This window comes from Apteryx mantelli, unplaced genomic scaffold, assembly GCF_036417845.1.
Source record: "Apteryx mantelli isolate bAptMan1 unplaced genomic scaffold, bAptMan1.hap1 HAP1_SCAFFOLD_372, whole genome shotgun sequence".
Lineage (NCBI taxonomy): Eukaryota > Metazoa > Chordata > Aves > Apterygiformes > Apterygidae > Apteryx > Apteryx mantelli.
Genome location: NW_027118726.1, coordinates 17,921 through 34,855, shown reverse-complemented (window position 1 = coordinate 34,855; position 16,935 = coordinate 17,921). Strand labels below are relative to the sequence as shown.

At 72.1% G+C, this 16,935-nt stretch overlaps 2 protein-coding genes across 2 annotated transcripts; both read left to right on the top strand.

Annotated features, from left to right (window-relative positions):
* The first annotated feature begins 395 nt into the window (after positions 1–395).
* On the top strand, positions 396–13,732 carry LOC136996410 (proline-, glutamic acid- and leucine-rich protein 1-like). Its single transcript, XM_067317332.1, is given in 18 exon segments — positions 396–496; positions 1,269–1,408; positions 2,201–2,282; positions 2,448–2,507; positions 3,759–3,909; positions 4,762–4,891; positions 4,985–5,072; positions 5,208–5,296; positions 8,102–8,142; positions 8,145–8,217; positions 8,664–8,676; positions 8,678–8,814; positions 9,734–9,839; positions 10,337–10,405; positions 10,408–10,563; positions 11,759–12,930; positions 13,340–13,355; positions 13,540–13,732. Coding segments are annotated over 18 exon segments (2,667 nt in total). The 5' UTR covers positions 396–436; the 3' UTR covers positions 13,624–13,732.
* Positions 13,733–14,103: 371 nt separating this feature from the next.
* On the top strand, positions 14,104–16,708 carry LOC106485324 (snRNA-activating protein complex subunit 2-like). Its single transcript, XM_067317325.1, is given in 6 exon segments — positions 14,104–14,356; positions 15,262–15,381; positions 15,478–15,546; positions 15,697–15,761; positions 15,763–15,910; positions 16,324–16,708. Coding segments are annotated over 6 exon segments (852 nt in total). The 5' UTR covers positions 14,104–14,143; the 3' UTR covers positions 16,561–16,708.
* Positions 16,709–16,935: the final 227 nt, after the last annotated feature.

The following is a 16,935-nucleotide window of genomic DNA, read 5'->3' as shown; positions in this document are numbered from 1 at the left end:
CTGTACTGCTTCCCATTGGCTGCTCTGCCATGGGGAGGCGGGACTAGGTGAACAGGCAGCCAATGGGGGTTCTGTCTGTGCCACACCCATGCTATATGGCTTTTCATTGGTTTTGTTGTAAGGTGTGGGCAGGACTAAGCAGCAGCGCAGCCAGTCAGAGAGAGATTCCTCTCTCTGTACCACACCCATGTTGTGCAGCTTCCCATTGGTTTCTTCAGCATGGGTGGGTGGGATTAGGTGGAGGAACAGCCAATCAGCAGCCAGTGTTCCCAATACACACCCCCAAAAAGGGAGGGCGGGCCCGGGGTGGGGTGGGCCCCCTCGCCATTGGCCGGGGCGGGGTGGGGGGGGCGGGCCCGGCGGCCGGCAGCCAATGGGTGCATGGCGCAGGTTCGAGGGGCTGTGCCTGCTGTCGCTGCTGGTGAGCGAGAGCCCCATGGAGCCCTTCCAGCAGCACTGCCTGGGCTGGCTGCGGAGCCTCCAGCACCTCCTCCAGGTGTGCCGGGGCCGGCACGGGGCCGCGGGCGCTCGGACGGGGATTGGGATAGGGATTGGGGGCTCAGACAGGGGCTGGGATGGCATTAGGGGGCTGGGACAGGGGTTGGGGGGCTCAGACAGGGATTGGGATAGGGAATGGGGGCTGGGATAGGGGCTAGGATGGCATTAGGGGGGTGGGACAGGGGCTGGGATAGGGAATGGGGGCTGGGATAGGGGCCGGGATGTGGCTGGGGGGCTCAGACAGGGGTTGGGATAGGGAATGGGGGCTGGGATAGGGGCTGGGATGGGGCTGGGGGGCTCGGACAGGGGCTAGGATGGGGATGGGGGTGCTCGGATGGGGCTGGGGGGCACGGACAGAAGCCGGGATGGGGATGGGATTAGGCCGAGGTGCTTGGATGGGCCTGAGATGGGGCCGGGATGGGGCTGGGGGGCTTGGACAGGGGCCGGGATGGGGCTACAGGCACTGGGATGGGGCTGGGACCAGGGGTGCCGGGACAGGGCCGGAAGCATCCGAAGGGGCCGGGATGGGGACGGTGGCGACTGGGGGGGACACTGGGAGGCTGGTGACAGGGACACCGAGGACCTGGGGACAGAGCAGCACCGGAGAAGCGGGAGCCGGGGTGCAGGGACAACGTGGGACGGGGAACACGGGGAGAGATCTGGGGGGCAAAACGGGGGAACGGGGCGGTTTGCGGGGGGGGGGTGACGGGTGGCCTGGGGGACCGCGGGGTGGCGGGGGACAGTGCTGATGCCTCTCCCCCCCCATCCAGTCGCAGGATCCGGCCCCCACCATGGCGCTGGGGGTGGCGGTGCTCCACGACCTGCTGCTCTTCTCCTCCCAGCTGCCCGAGCTGGCGCGCGACATCGGCACCAACCACATCCCCGGGCTGCTCACCTCCCTGCTGGCCCTCAAACCGAGGTGACGGGGGGGCCGGGGGGACACGCGGGGGTCAGGGGGACGTGGAGGGGCTGGGGAGCGCCTGTGGGGGGGGGGGGGTGGGGCTCGGGGCACCCACGGTGGGGCCGAGTGGCGGCACACCGGGATCTGCCGGGCACACGGAGGGTTTTGGGGGGGGGGGGCGCAAGGGAAGCTGAGGGGGTCTAGGGGGAGCCAGCAGGGTTTGGGGGGCACATGGGGAGCTGAGGGGGGCACAGAGGGGTCTGGGGGGGCCACATGGGGGTGCTGGGGGGGGGACAGAAGGTTTTGGGGGGCCACAAGGGAAGCTGAGAGGGTCTAGGGGGAGCCAGCAGGGTTTGGGGGGCACATGGGGAGCTGAGAGGGGCACAGAGGGGTCTGGGGGGGTCACATGGGGGTGCTGGGGGGGGACAGAAGGTTTTGGGGGGGCCACAAGGGAAGCTGAGGGGGTCTAGGGGAACCCAGAAGGATTTTTGGGGGGACTGAGAGGGTCACACGGGTTTGGGGGCCACATGGGGAGTTAAGGGGGGCACAGAGGGGCCTCGGGGGGGTCACATGGGGGTACTGGGGGGGGGACAGCCAGTTTTGGGGGGGTACAAGGGAAACTGAGGGCATCTAGGAGGACCCAGAAGGATTTGCATGGGGTACTGAGGGAGTCACATAGCTTTAGGGACCACGTGGGGAGCTAAGGGGGGCACAGAGGAGCCTGGGGGGGCACACGGGGGTTTTGGGGGGGGACACAGAAGGTTCGGGGGGGCCCGTGGGGCCTTGCCGCCCTCACCCTGCCCGTCCCCAGTGCGAGCTGTCCACGCTGGAGGGCGTCAAGTCCTGCATGACCTTCTACCCCCGCGCCTGCGGCTCCATGCGGGTAAGCGTCCCTGGGGGGGGGGGGGTCTCCGTGCTCCGCTCCCCCCGGCGGGGAGTTTGGGGGTGTCTGTGCCTCCCTCTCCCGCCCCGGGAGGCGGTTTTGGGGGAGGGGTTGTGTCCTGCGTCCCCCCACACACACCTCGCTCATCCCGTGCTTCTCCCCCAGGGTAAATTAGCCGCCTACTTCGTCTCCCGCATCGACTCCGAGTCGCCCCAGCTGCAGCAGGTAGAGGGGGGAGCCGGGGGGGGGGGGGAACCCCAAAATGTCTTTTTTTTTTTTGAAGGGGGGGGGAATATTTTGCTGAGTAAAGCTCTGTTGTTGCAGATGAGGCTGCTCCAGGGTGCAGAGCAGCCCTGGGGGGGGTTCTGGGGGGGCCTGGGGCAGCCCTGAGGGGGCCAGGGCAGCCCTGGGGGGGTCCTAGGGGGGCCTGGGCAGCCCCGGGAGGGTTCTAGGGGGGCTGGAGCAGCCCCGGGGGGGGTCCTGGGGGGCTGGGGCAACCCTGGGGGGGCTGGGGCAGCCCCAGGGATGGTTCTGGGGGTCCTGGGGCAGCCCTGAGGGGGCCAGGGCAGCCCTGGGGGGGGTCCTGGGGGGCCTGGGCAGCCCTGGGGGGGTTCTGGGGGGCTGGGGCAGCCCTGGAGGGCCTGGGCAGCCCCGGGAGGGTTCTAGGGGGGCTGGAGCAGCCCCAGGGGGGGTCCTGGGGGGCTGGGGCAGCCCTGGGGGGGTTCTGGGGGGCTGGGGCAGCCCTGAGGGGGCCAGGGCAGCCCTGGGGGGGGGTCCTAGGGGGGCCGGGGCAGCCCCGGGGGGGTTCTGGGGGTCCTAGGGCAGTACTGAGGGGGCTGGGGCAACCCTGGGGGGGCCGGGGCAGCCCCGGGGGGGTTCTGGGGGTCCTAGGGCAGTACTGAGGGGGCCGGGGCAGCCCTGGGGGGGGTCCTAGGGGGGCTGGGGCAGCCCCGGGGGGGTTCTGGGGGTCCTAGGGCAGTACTGAGGGGGCCGGGGCAGCCCCGGGGGGGTTTTGGGGGGCTGGGGCAGCCCTGAGGGGGCCAGGGCAGCCCTGGGGGAGGGGTTCTGGGGGGCCAGGGCAGCCCCCGGGAGGGTTCTAGGGGGGCTGGAGCAGCCCCGGGGGGGGGGTCCTGGGGGGCTGGGGCAGCCCTGGGGGGGTTCTGGGGGGGCCGGGGCAGCCCCGGGGGGGTTCTGGGGGTCCTAGGCAGTACCGAGGGGCTGGGGCAGCCCTGGGGGGGTTCTGGGGGGCTGGGGCAGCCCTGAGGGGGCCAGGGCAGCCCTGGGGGGGGTCCTAGGGGGGCCGGGGCAGCCCCGGGGGGGTTCTGGGGGTCCTAGGGCAGTACCGAGGGGGCTGGGGCAGCCCTGGGGGGGTCCTGGGGGTCCTGGGGCAGCCCCAGGGGGGTTCTGGGGTGCCGGGGCAGCCCCGGGGGGGGCACTGACGCCGTTCCCCCGTCCCCCCCGCCGCCGCCGGGGCAGCTGGCGTGCGAGTGCTACGCGCTGCTGCCCTCGCTGGGCCGGGGCTTCTCGCAGGGGCTGCGGCACACGGAGTGCTGGAACCAGGAGGTGCAGGGGCTGCTGGCCACGCTGCACGGGCTGCTGGGCGCCCTCTTCGAGGGCAGCGAGACCGGTGCGCCGGGGGGGGGGGGCGGTTCGGGGGGGCGCGCCGGGGCGCACGGGCCCCCGGGGGTGGTCTGGAGGGGGGCGGTTGGGCTGCCGGGGGGGGCACTGGGGGGGTGCTGGACCACCTTGGGGTGGTTTCTGGGGTGCTGGGGGGTGGTTGGGCTGCTGTGGGGTTGTTTGGGGGGCGCTGGGGGGTGCTGGACCACCATGGGGTGGTTTGGGGGGCGCTGGGGGGTGGTTGGGCTGCCGTGGGGGGCACTGGGGGGGTGCTGGACCACCTTGGGGTGGTTTGGGGGGGTGCTGGGGGGTGGTTGGGCTGCCGTGAGGGGGCACTGGGGGGGTGCTGGACCACCTTGGGGTGGTTTGGGGGGTGCTGGGGGGTGGTTGGGCTGCCATGGGGTGGTTTGGGGGCACTGGGGGGTATTTGGGCCACTGTGGGGGGACTTGGGAGGGCTGGACCCCGAGGGGTGTTTTTGGGGGCACAGGGGGGTGGCTGGACCACCGTGGGGTGGCTTGGGGGGCTCAGGGGGGGTAGGGGGGATAGATGGACCCTGAGAGGTGCTTTTGGGGGGGCTCTGGGGTGGATGTACCCCAAAGGAGAGATTTGGGGGGCACGGGGGGGGGAAGACTGCCGCGGGGGGGGTTGGGGGGGACCTTAAGGGGTGTTTCGGGATGGGACCTGGGGGGTGCTGGGGCTGGAGAGGCCCTGAGGGGTGCTGGGGGGGGGGAGGCACGGGGGCGGTTGGACCCCGAGGGCCGTTTTGGGGGGCAGGGGGGGCTCCAGGGGGGGCCTGGATGGACTCAACCCGGGCGCTGACTCTGCCCCCCCTTCTCCCCCCCCCCCCCCCCCCCCCCGCAGACCCCCTGCCCTACGAGGGGCCGGGGGTGGAAATGCTGCTCCCGACCCCCCAGGACGGAGACACCGGCTTCGTCCTCACCGTGCACAACCGCTTCTCGGGGCTGGCCCGGGTGCTCCAGCTCCTGCTCAGGTACGGACCCCCCCTCCGGACACCCCCCCAGACCCCTAACCGCGTCCCCTGGACCCTCACACCCCCCCCCAAAAAAAAAAAACTCCCTTGCAGCAAGGACTTCGTGGCCCCCGTCACCGTCCCCGTCCAGGACATCTTGGACCTCGTCTGCCGGGCGCTGAACGTCACCAGCAAAAACATCGTGAGCGGCGGCGGTGGGGGGACGGTCCCCAAACCCACCCCCCCCCACACCCCGGGTGGGGGCTTTCGCGCTGCGTGTGGGGCACGGGGGGGTGGGGGGGGAGACCCCATCTCAACCCGGCCCCGTCTCCCCCAGAACTGGTTTGGGGACGGTCCCCTGAAGATGCTGCTGCTGCCCTCCGTCCACCTGGACATGCTGGACGTGCTGTCGGCCCTCATCCTGGCGTGAGTACTGGGAGGGAACTGGGGACGCTGGGGGTGTTACTGGGAGGCTCCTGGGGTCGCTGAGACGCTGGTGCTGCGCTGGAAGGGACTGGGGGCTCTTGGGGGGAGCTGGGGACACCAGGGCTGCGCTGGGAGGCAACTGGGGACGCTGGGAGGCAACTGGGGGCGTGCGAGGGGCAACTGGAGCATACGGGGAGGGAATGGGACGTACTGGGAGAAAACTGGGGGCTCTTAGGTTATGGAAATAGTGGGGCTATGCTAGGGGGGGAACTGGGGTGTACTGGGAGGAAAATGGGGGCTCTGGGGGGAAAATGGGCACAGTGGGAGGGAGTTGAGCTGCGCAAGGGGGAACTGGGGCTGTGCTGGGAGGGCAGCGGGGGCTCTTGCGGGGTGCTGGGCGTTTTTGGGGTGCTGGGAGGGAACTGGGGGCTTTTGTGGGGCGCTGGGGGCGTTTGCGGGGCGCTGGGAGGGCAGCGGGGGCTCTTGCGGGGTGCTGGGGGTGTTTTGGGGCGCTGGGAGGGCAGCGGGGGCTCTTGCGGGGTGCTGGGGGCGTTTGCGGGGCGCTGGGAGGGCAGCGGGGGCTCTTGCGGGGTGCTGGGGGCGTTTTTGGGTGCTGGAGGGCAGCGGGGGCTCTTGCGGGGTGCTGGGGGCGTTTGCGGGGCGCTGGGAGGGCAGCGGGGGCTCTTGCGGGGTGCTGGGGGCGTTTTTGGGGTGCTGGGAGGGCAGCGGGGGCTCTTGCGGGGTGCTGGGGGCGTTTGCGGGGCGCTGGGAGGGCAGCGGGGCTCTTGCGGGGTGCTGGGGGCGTTTGCGGGGCGCTGGGAGGGCAGCGGGGGCTCTTGCGGGGTGCTGGGGGCGTTTTTGGGGCGCTGGGAGGGCAGCGGGGGCTCTTGCGGGTGCTGGGGGCGTTTTGGGGTGCTGGGAGGGCAGCGGGGGCTCTTGCGGGGTGCTGGGGGCGTTTGCGGGGCGCTGGGAGGCAGCGGGGGCTCTTGCGGGGTGCTGGGGCGTTTTTTGGGGCGCTGGGAGGGCAGCGGGGGCTCTTGCGGGGTGCTGGGGGCGTTTTTGAGGTGCTGGGAGGGCAGCGGGGGCTCTTGCAGGGTGCTGGGGGCGTTTGCGGGGCGCTGGAGGGCAGCGGGGGCTCTTGCGGGGTGCTGGGGCGTTTTGGGGTGCTGGGAGGGCAGCGGGGGCTCTTGCAGGGTGCTGGGGGCGTTTTGGGTGCTGGGAGAGCAGCGGGGGCTCTTGCGGGGTGCTGGGGGCGTTTGCGGGGCGCTGGGAGGGCAGCGGGGGCTCTTGCAGGGTGCTGGGGGCGTTTTTGGGGTGCTGGGAGGGCAGCGGGGGCTCTGCGGGGTGCTGGGGGCGTTTGCGGGGTGCTGGGAGGGCAGCGGGGCTCTTGCGGGGTGCTGGGGGTGTTTTGGGGCGCTGGGAGGGCAGCGGGGGCTCTTGCGGGGTGCTGGGGGCGTTTGTGGGGTGCTGGGAGGGCAGCGGGGGCTCTTGCGGGGTGCTGGGGGCGTTTGCGGGGCGCTGGGAGGGCAGCGGGGGCTCTTGCAGGGTGCTGGGGCGTTTTGGGGCGCTGGGAGGGCAGCGGGGGCTCTTGCGGGGTGCTGGGGGCGTTTGTGGGGCGCTGGGAGGGCAGCGGGGGCTCTTGCGGGGTGCTGGGGGCGTTTTGGGGCGCTGGGAGGGCAGCGGGGGCTCTTGCGGGGTGCTGGGGTGTTTGCGGGGCGCTGGGAGGGCAGCGGGGGCTCTTGCGGGGTGCTGGGGCGTTTTTGGGTGCTGGGAGGGCAGCGGGGGCTCTTGCGGGGTGCTGGGGGCGTTTTTGGGGTGCTGGGAGGGCAGCGGGGGCTCTTGCGGGGTGCTGGGGCGTTTTTGGGGTGCTGGGAGGGCAGCGGGGGCTCTTGCGGGGTGCTGGGGGCGTTTGCAGGGTGCTGGGAGGGCAGCGGGGGCTCTTGCGGGGTGCTGGGGCGTTTGCGGGGTGCTGGGAGGGCAGCGGGGGCTCTTGCGGGGTGCTGGGGGTGTTTTGGGGCGCTGGGAGGGCAGCAGGGGCTCTTGCGGGGTGCTGGGGGCGTTTTGGGGCGCTGGGAGGGCAGCGGGGGCTCTTGCGGGGTGCTGGGGGCGTTTTGGGCGCTGGGAGGGCAGCGGGGGCTCTTGCGGGGTGCTGGGGGTGTTTGCGGGGCGCTGGGAGGGCAGCGGGGGCTCTTGCGGGGTGCTGGGGGCGTTTTTGGGGTGCTGGGAGGGCAGCGGGGGCTCTTGCGGGGTGCTGGGGGCGTTTTTGGGGTGCTGGAGGGCAGCGGGGGCTCTTGCGGGGTGCTGGGGGCGTTTTTGGGGTGCTGGGAGGGCAGCGGGGGCTCTTGCGGGTGCTGGGGGCGTTTGCAGGGTGCTGGGAGGGCAGCGGGGGCTCTTGCGGGGTGCTGGGGGCGTTTGCGGGGTGCTGGGAGGGCAGCGGGGGCTCTTGCGGGGTGCTGGGGGTGTTTTGGGGCGCTGGGAGGGCAGCAGGGGCTCTTGCGGGTGCTGGGGGCGTTTTGGGGCGCTGGGAGGGCAGCGGGGGCTCTTGCGGGGTGCTGGGGGCGTTTGCGGGGCGCTGGGAGGGCAGCGGGGGCTCTTGCGGGGTGCTGGGGGTGTTTGTGGGGTGCTGGGAGGGAAGTGGGGGCGTTTGTGGGGTGCTGGGGCGTTTGCGGGGCGCTGGGAGGGCAGCGGGGGCTCTTGCGGGGTGCTGGGGGCGTTTTTTGGGGTGCTGGGAGGCAGCGGGGCTCTTGCGGGGTGCTGGAGCCCCGGGGGGGCCACGGGCGCCCTGACGGCCCGGCGGCCCCCCAGGTGTGGGGCGCGCCTGGTGCGCTGGGGCAGCGTCCTGGGCCGCCTCTTCCGCAAGTGCTGAGCGCCTGGAGCGGCGCCCGCGAGGCCGCGCTGCCGGGGCAGGAGAAACCCTTCAGGTAGGGCCCGCGGGGGGGGGGGGGGCGACGGGGCTTTCGGGGTGCAGGGGGTCCCCCTATCTGTCCCATCGGTCCCAGGTTGACTGGGGGGACGCGCGGTGGTTTGGGGACACCGGGAGGTTTTGTGGACCCCGTGTTTGTCCAGGGCAGCTGCGGGGACACTGGGAGGTTTTGTGGACCCCGTGTTTGTCCCAGGGCAGCTGCGGGGACACTGGGAGGTTTTGTGGACCCCGTGTTTGTCCCAGGGCAGCTGCGGGGACACTGGGAGGTTTTGTGGACCCCGTGTTTGTCCCAGGGCAGCTGCGGGGACAATGGGAGGTTTTGGGGGTCCCTGTGCCCGTCCCAGGGCAGCTGTGGGGACACCGGGAGGTTTGTGGCCCCCGTGCCCATCCCAGGGCAGCCGGGGGGGGCCCGAGGACACCCCTGACACCTTGTCCCCCCCCCAGCGCGGTGCGCACACCGTCTCTACGAGGTGCTGGAGCTGTGGGTGGAGGTGGCGGGCGCCTCCTCGGGGGTCCTGCAGGGTCCCGGCCACCCCAACGAGGTGCTCCTGGCCCATCTGCTCAGCGACATCACCCCCCCGCCGAGGGCGTCAAGGTGAGACCCCGCCAGGGACACCCTGGCCCCCTTCCTGCCCCCCTGGTCCGTCCGTCCCCCCCCCAGCACCCCCTTTTATTCCTCTCTTTCCTTCTTTCCGCCAGTTGAAACAGGACCCGAAGCCCAGCGCCCCGAAAAGACCCAAACTGGGCGACGGGGCGGACGCCCCAGTCCTGCACCGCAAGCTGGAGCCTGCCGCCAACAGCGACGTTGAGGTGGGGGGGTCCCGGGGGGGGGGAACCCCACTTCTGGGGCTGATCTGGGGGTCCCGGGGGGGGAACCCCATTCTGGGGCTGATCTGGGCGTCCCAGGGGAGCTAAACCCCACTTCTGGGGCTGATCTGGGGGTCCTGGGGGGGATAAACCCCATTTCTGAGGCTGATCTGGGGGTCCCGGGGGAGCTAAACCCCATCTCTGGGGGTGATTTAGGGGTTGCAGGGGCTAAACCCCATCCCTGGACCTGTTCTGGGGGTCACGAGGTGCTAAACCCGACATCTGGGGGTCCTGGGGGGGCTAAACCCCATCTCTGGGGGCTGATCTGGGGGTTGCAGGGTCTAAACCCCCTCCCTGGGGCTGATCTGGGGGTCCTGGCGGGGGCTAAACCCCTCCCTGGGGCTGATCTGGGCGTTCTGGGGGGGGCTAAACCTCATCCCTGGGGCTGATCTGGGGGTTCTGGGGGGGCTAAACCCCATCGCTGGGGCTGATTTGGGGGTTCTGGGGGGGGCTAAACCCCATCGCTGGGGCTGATTTGGGGGTTCTGGGGGGGCTAAACCCCATTTCTGAGGTGGATCTGGGGATTCTGGTGGAATTAAACCCCGTCTCTGGGGGCTGATCTGGGGTTTGGGGGGGGGGCTATACCCCTCCTAGGGGCCTCTACCCGTCGTTGCCCCCCACCCGTGACTCCCGTTGCTGTTGTGGGGGTACAGGGGCCCCCCGACGGCCCCGTTGCTGACCCCGTCCCCCCCCCCAGCGCTGCGCCGAGCCATCCTGACCGGGGGGCCGCTGATCAAGGAGGAGACGCACCGGGTAAGAGGGCAGCGGGGTGGGGGGGCTCCGTGGGGCAGATCAGGGACGGGGGGGGGCAGGCGCTGGGGGAGAAGGGGGGGTCGCTGGGGGGCAGGTAATGGGGGTCTCTGCGAGTCTGGGGCAGAAAACGGAGCCTTTATAGAAGAAGGAGAAGTATTGGGGTTGGGGGGGGGCAGGTAATGGAGTCTGTGGGGCTGGGGCAGGTGTGGGGGGCTTGGGGGCAGGTAACGGGGGTCCCCGTGGGGCTGGGGCAGGTATTGGGGGATTGGGGAAGGTATGAAGGGCCTGGGGGGCAGGTAACGGGTGTCTGGGGCAGGTAACGGGGGTCTGTGGGTCTGGGGCAGGTAGTGGGAGCAGGTAATGGGAATCTGGGGCAGAAATGGGGGGCCTGGGGGGCAGGTAATGGGTGTCCCCCTGAGGCCGGGCTGTGGGGGGGGGGCCGTGCCCCATCGCTGCCCCCCCTTAACGCCTCCCCCCCCCCCCCCCCCAAATGGCAGCGGCTGCAGGAGCTGGTGGTGCCGCTGCTGCTGCGGCTGCCGCAGGCCGAGGGCCCCCCCCGGCGCCGCCGGCCCCCCCCGGCACCCCCTACGCCAGCCCCCCCTGCCGCGCCGCCCTCTACCAGCTCCTGCTGGCCCTGGTGCTGGCCCCCGCCCCCGCCGGGGCCCCCCCCCTGCACTGCGCCCTGCGGGCTTTCGGCCAGGGCCAGCGCGACCCGGCCCTCCAGGTGAGCGGGGCGGGGGTTTTTTTGGGGGGGGGGGGGGGGACACACACACACGGGCCCCCGTCTTCCCTAGGGACCCCCCGTCCCGCAGCCGGGACCCTCAGGGGCTCCTGACCCCCCCATCCCACACCCAAGACCCCTTTGGGACCCCCCCGTCCTGCAGCCAGGACCTTCAGGGGCTCCCGACCCCCCCCATCCCACACCCAGGACCCCTTTGGGACCCCCCCATCCCACAGCCGGGACCCTCAGGGGCTCCCGACCCCCCCATCCCACACCCAGGACCCCCTTGGGACCCCCCCCGTCCCACAGCTGGGACCCCCAGGACCCCCCCAAATCCCCTGAGCCCTCTGACCCCCCAGCTGGGACCCCCCCAGGGACCCCCCCATCCCACAGCCAGGAGCTTCAGGGGCTCCCGACCCCCCCGTCCCACACCCAGGACCCCCTTGGGACCCCCAAAATCCCCTGAGCCCTCTGACCCCCAGCTGGGACCCCCCCAGGGACCCCCCCGTCCTGCAGCTGGGACCCTCAGGGGCTCCCGACCCCCCCATCCTTCACCCAGGACCCCTTTGGGACCCCCCCCGTCCCACAGCCGGGACCCTCGGGGGCTCCCGACCCCCCCCCCCCCATCCTGCAGCTGGGACCCCCCAGGGACCCCCAAAATCCCTTCAGCCCTCTGACCCCCCAGCTGGGACCCCCCAGGGACCCCCCCCCATCCCACAGCCGGGACCCTCGGGGGCTCCCGACCCCCCATCCTACACTCAGGACCCCTTTGGGACCCCCCCCATCCCGCAGCTGGGACCCTCAGGGGCTCCGACCCCCCATCCACAACCAGGACCCCCAGGGACCCCCAAAATCCCCTGAGTCCTCCACCCCACAGCTGGGACCCCCCAAGTGACCCCCAGGGACCCCCCTATCCCACAGCTGGGACCTTTGGGGGCCCCCCCCATCCTCTAGGACCCCCCAAGTCCCCCAGGACCCCCCCCCATCCCACAGCTGGGACCCCCCCAAAATCGCCACTGGGGACGGCCCTTTCTCACAGCTGGTCCCCCCAGGACCCCTAATCCCCCTGGGACCCCCCCCCCACAGCCAGGATATAGGACCAGGGGTCCCCCCCCAATCTCGCATGGAGTTGGGGGTTCCCCCCCCCCCACCGTGACACCCCCAATAACCCCCCACCCTCCGCCCCCCCCCCCCGCAGGTCTCCTCCATCTGCACCGAAGCCCTGGTGGTGGCGAACGCCCTGGCCCGGCCCTGGGTGCCCCCCCCTGCACCCCACGGCGGCCCCGGGGGCCCCCCCCGGAACCTCCCGCCCCCCCTTTCCGCCAGCCGCCCGCCCCCCCCCGGCTTTCCCGGGAGCCCCCCGGGGGGGCCCCCCCCCACCTCCGCCGCCTCCGCCGCCTCCGCCAACCCGCTGGGGCCCCCCCCGGCTGCCGCCGCTGGCGGAGGAGCCCCCCGGGGACGGGCCGCCGCTGCCCCCCCTGGGGCAGCCCCCCGCCGCGGCGGGGGGCCGAGGAGGAGGAGGAGGAGGAGGAGGAGGAGGAAGAGGCCGGGGGGGCCCCGCCGGGCGGGGGGGGGGCGTCCGCGGCGCCCCGTTTTCGTGCACTACGACAAGGAGGAGCCGTCGGACGTGGAGATCTCGCTGGAGAGCGACTCGGACGACAGCGTGGTCATCGTCCCCAAGCGGGGGGGGCCCCCCGCTTCGCCCCCGCCCGCCCCGGGACCCAAACCGGGGGGGGTCCCCCTGCTGCTGCCGCCGCCCCCACGCTGCCGCCGCCCCCCGCTGCCCCCCCCTGCCGCCCCTGCCCGCCGCAGCCCCCCCCCCGCCGTCTCCCCGCCGCTGCTGGCGCCCCCCGAACCCGCCGAGGAGCCGGGGCCCCCTCCCTGGCGCTGCCGCCGCCGCCCCCCCCACCGCCGCCCCCCGTTCGCCCCCCCCGTCGCCCCCCCGGAGCTGCCGGGGATCCCCGGCGAGCCCGACCCGGCCGTGATCAACATCAACAGCAGCGAGGAAGAGGAGGAGGAGGAGGAAGAGGAGGAGGAAGAAGAGGAGGAAGAGGAGTTCGGGGAGGAAGAGTTTCTTCGAGGAGGAGGAGAAGAGGAGGAGGAGGAGGAGTTCGACGAGGAGGAAGAGCTGGGCGAGGAGGAGTACGACGAGGATGAGGAGGAGTACGAGGAGGACGAGGGCCTCTCCGAGGAGGAGGAGGAAGAGGAGGAGGAAGGCGGCGGCAAGGGCGGGCAGCCCCTGGCGCTCCCCGAAGAGCCCCCGCCGCCCCCCGAGGACACGGGCGCCCTCGTCATGGAGGTGGACGAAGGCCACCCGCCCCCCCCCGCCCGAGGAGGGACGAGGACGACGAGGACGAGGACGAGGAGGACGTGGGGATGAAGGTCCCCCGGGAAGGGGGAGAGGAGGAGGAGGGGGAGCCCCCCCCGGAGGTCCCCGAGCCCCCCCCGCCCCTCCTGGAGCCCCCCGAGGTGACCCCCCCTGCCCTGGATGCGTCTCATCCCCCTCCGCACCCCGAAATCCTGGGGGGGGCCGGCAGCCCCCCCCCCAAGTGCCCCCACCAGGCTGGATAGAGGAGCCCCCGCCCCCCGCCGACAAGGGGGAGGGTGAGGGGCCGGGGGGCTTTTGGGGCGAGACTGGGGCAGTTTGGGGGTACTGGGGGGAGAATGGGGCAGTTTGGGGGGGGGTATTGGAGATAAATGGGGCAGTTTGGGGGGAGAGTGGGGCAGTTTGGGGCAAAGATGGGGCAGTTTGGCCATGGCGGGGTGGGGAATGGGGCAGGTTGGATGGTTTTGGGGTGAGAACAGGGCGGTTTGGGGCAAAGATGGGGCAGCCTGGGGGGTTTTGGGGTGAGAATGGGGCGGTTTGGGGGTATTGGTGGAAGATGGGGCAGCCTGGGGGGGGGTGGAGTGAGAATTGGGGCAACTTCGAGGGGAAAATGGGGCAGTTTGGGGCCCCCCTGACCCTCTCTGCCCCCCCAGGAGCTGGACGAGACAGCGACCATGCTGGCAGACTTCATCGACTGCCCCCCGGACGATGACAGGACCCCTGAAATGGCCCCGTGACCCACCAAAACGGCCCCCCAACCCCCCAAAACAACCCCGTGACTGACTCCCCAAAACGGCCCCTTTGCCCCCCCATACCCACAGCCCCCAACACAGCGAGACATGGAATAAATCCCCCCCCCCATCCCGCTCTGGCTCCGTGTGTGTCTGTGGAGAGGGGGGGGAGTGAGTCCCCCCCCCCCCGCCATGGGCCAAGCCCCCCCGACGCCCGGGACCCCCAAGAAGGGAGGGGGCAGCGCTGGAACTACAACTCCCAGCACTCCCTGGGAGCTGCGGGCGAGCAGGGCGCGCTGCGAGTGACGCAATCAAGCAGCGCCCATTGGCGGAGGCGCTGTGGCACTACAGCTCCCAGCGTCCCGCTGGGGCCTGGCGCGCTGGGAGTGACGCAATCAAACAGCGCCCATTGGCGGAGGCGCTGTGGCACTACGACTCCCAGCGTCCCGCGGGGCCTGGCGCGCTGCGAGTGACGCCATCAGCCGGTGCCGGTGCCCGCGGAGGGAGCCCGGTGCCGGTAGCCGCCATGAAGCCGCCGCTGCGGACCCGCTTGACCCCGGCGCGCTACGTGACGGGTCCCGGGGCGGCGGCGGCGGCGCCGGAGCCTCCGCGAGCCGCTTGGTCGGCGCGGGAGAAGCGGGCGCTGCTCGGAGCTCTGCGGGCTCAGGCCGCGCTCGGCGCCTCCGAGCTGGAGCCGCGGCGGCTGCGGGAGCGGCTGCCCCGGCGGAGCGAGGCCGAGGTTGGGGGGGGAGCGGGGGCTCCCGGACGCCTGGGCCCCCGTGGGGAGTGTGGGGGAAGGGAGGAGGGACCCGGACGCCTGGGCCCCCGTGGGGGGCTGCGGGGAGAGGGCGAACGGGGGCACCCGGATGCCTCAATCCCGTGAGGATGCCGGGTTGGGGGAAGGGGGGGGGAGCCCGGACGCCTGGGTCCACAGAGGGATTTGGGGAGGGGAATCGGGGGGCTCCCGGACACCTGGGTCCCCCGGCGGGGGGGGGGGGGGGGGACAGGGACTCTGGGATGTGGAGCCCCCCCCCACCCCTGCCCCCTGCGCCGTGGGGCGGGGGCTTTGCCTGATCCCCCCCACACACACACACACGCTCCGGACCCCACTTCGGGGCTGCCCACGGGGCCGCGATCGCCCCGCGCGTCCCGTCGGCCGCAAACGAAGTCGCGGAGCCGGGATCTGTCCCTGTCCCCAAATCGTGTCCCCTGGCCACGTCCCCATCCCCAAACCGTGTCCCCTGGTCACGTCCCCGTGTCCCCCAGCTGCATCCCCGTTCTATGGATCGTGTCCCTATACCCAAACCTGTCCCCCATCCCTATCCCCATTCCCCGGATCGTGTCCCTATCCCCAAACCGTGTCTCCTGGCCATGTCCCCATCCCCAAACTGTGTCCCCTGGCCACGTCCCCGTGTCCCCCAGCTGTGTCCCTGTTCCCCAGATCGCGTCCCCCATCCCTAAACCGCGTCCCCCATCCCTGTCCCCATTCGCCAGATTGCATCCCCCATCCCCAAACCGTGTCCCCCATCCCCGTCCCCATTCCCCGGATCGTGTCCCCTGTCCCTAAACCGTGTCCCCCATCCCCATTCCCCGGGCCACGTCCCCCGTCCCCTGGCCGCTTCCGAGCCCCTCTCGCTCCCGCAGATCCTCGCCTTCGTCTCGCACCTGAAGGGCCGGGTGGCGCGCGAGGCCGTGCGGACCGAGTACCGCCAGTGCCTGGAGGAGCAGCGCCGGCGGCGGGCCGAGATCCCGGCCCCCATCGAGGTGCGTCGCCGTGCTCCCGCGCGTCCCCGGGTGTCCCCGGGTGTTCCCGTCCCCCCGTCCCCCACGGCCGTGGCGTCACCGCTCTCTGCCCCCCAGGTGTGGACGGACCTCGCCGAGAAGCTCTCGGAGCAGCTGGAGGAGGCCACAGTGGCAGCGTTCTCGCAGGTAACCGGCTCCGGCTACAAGCGGTTTTATTCCACTCAGGAGCAGCGGCATCCCGAGCCTGGCGGGATGGGACAACGGCCACCGCCGGCGGGTTTATCCCGACGCTCGTTGTGACTTCCAGCTGCTTCCCGCTCTCCGCTCTCTTTGCAGGTGCTCACCATCGCGGCCGCGGAGCCGCTGAGCCTGCTGCGCTCGGTGCCCGCCGCGGCCCCCCGTGCCGGAGCCAGATCCGCCGGATCCCCGGGACGCTGCCTCCGCCACCGCCACTGAGTCCCGGGATTTCGCTGTCGACTTCGAGAAGGTCTACGAATACCTCTCGCTGCTGGCGCGGGGCGGGGAGGCCCCCCGCGCCCCCCCCCCGGCGGTGAGTCGGGGGGCCCCACGCGCAGCAGCGGCGATTTGGGGTCCCCCCCCCTTCCCTGGGGTGGTGGCAGTTGGGGGGCCCGGGGGGGGGCAATTCCGGCTGCTTCACCGGGTGCGAACGGGGCGGCGGAGCCGGAAGGAGGTTAAAAACCAGATGGAGATTGGGGGGGGGGGGGCGACATTCCCACAAGTGGGGGGGTCCCAGCTGCAAACTGGGACCAGTTTGGGGCTCCCCCAATCCGAAAGCACCGGGGATGCAGCTGGGGGGGGTGTTTCGCTGCTGGGGTGACATCAGAGGGCGACAGGGTGACGTCGGAGAAGGACAAGGTGATATTGGAAGGGGATGGAGATTGGGAAAAAGGGGGGGGGGGGGACACCGAGGGGGTCTTACATGCCCCCCCCCCCCAAAAACAGAGTCAGCCGTGCTGCTGGCCCTGCTGGCGTCGCTCCCGGCCGAACTGGCCTCCCTGGACTGCGCCGCCCTCCGCGGCCACCTCCGGAGCGCCTACGGAGACCTCGCGGCCCCCCGGCCGCCCCCCCGGAGACCCCCCCGGCTCCCCCCGGCCCGGCTGGAGCGGGATCGGCATCTGCCCCCTCAACCTCTTCCTCGTCCCGCTGCGCCTGCTGGCCCGCGCGGCGCCGTCCCGCTGACCCCCCCACCCCACCGCTTCCCGCTTCCGCTTCCGCCGCTCGGTGAATCCCCTCGTTCGCGGCGCTTCCCGGTTTCCCCGTGCCAAATCCCCCCCCCCCTTTTGCCGGGGAACCGCTTCCGGCCGGGAATAAAACACCACCGCTTGCTCCTTGGACTCGTTCCCGGCGGCGCAAGGGAAAAGCCGCTGCGGGGGGTGGCGGTGGTGGGGGGGGGGGGGGGCGGTGCGGTTGCGGTTATTTTTTTCCAGCGTCGCCGGTGCCGAAGTCCGCGGCGGGGACGGATAGACGGACGCACGGGATGGACGGGGGGACGGAGGGAGGTGCAGCGGGGGGGGCGGCGGCGGCAGCGCGTGGCCGTGGTGGGGGCCGGGGCGG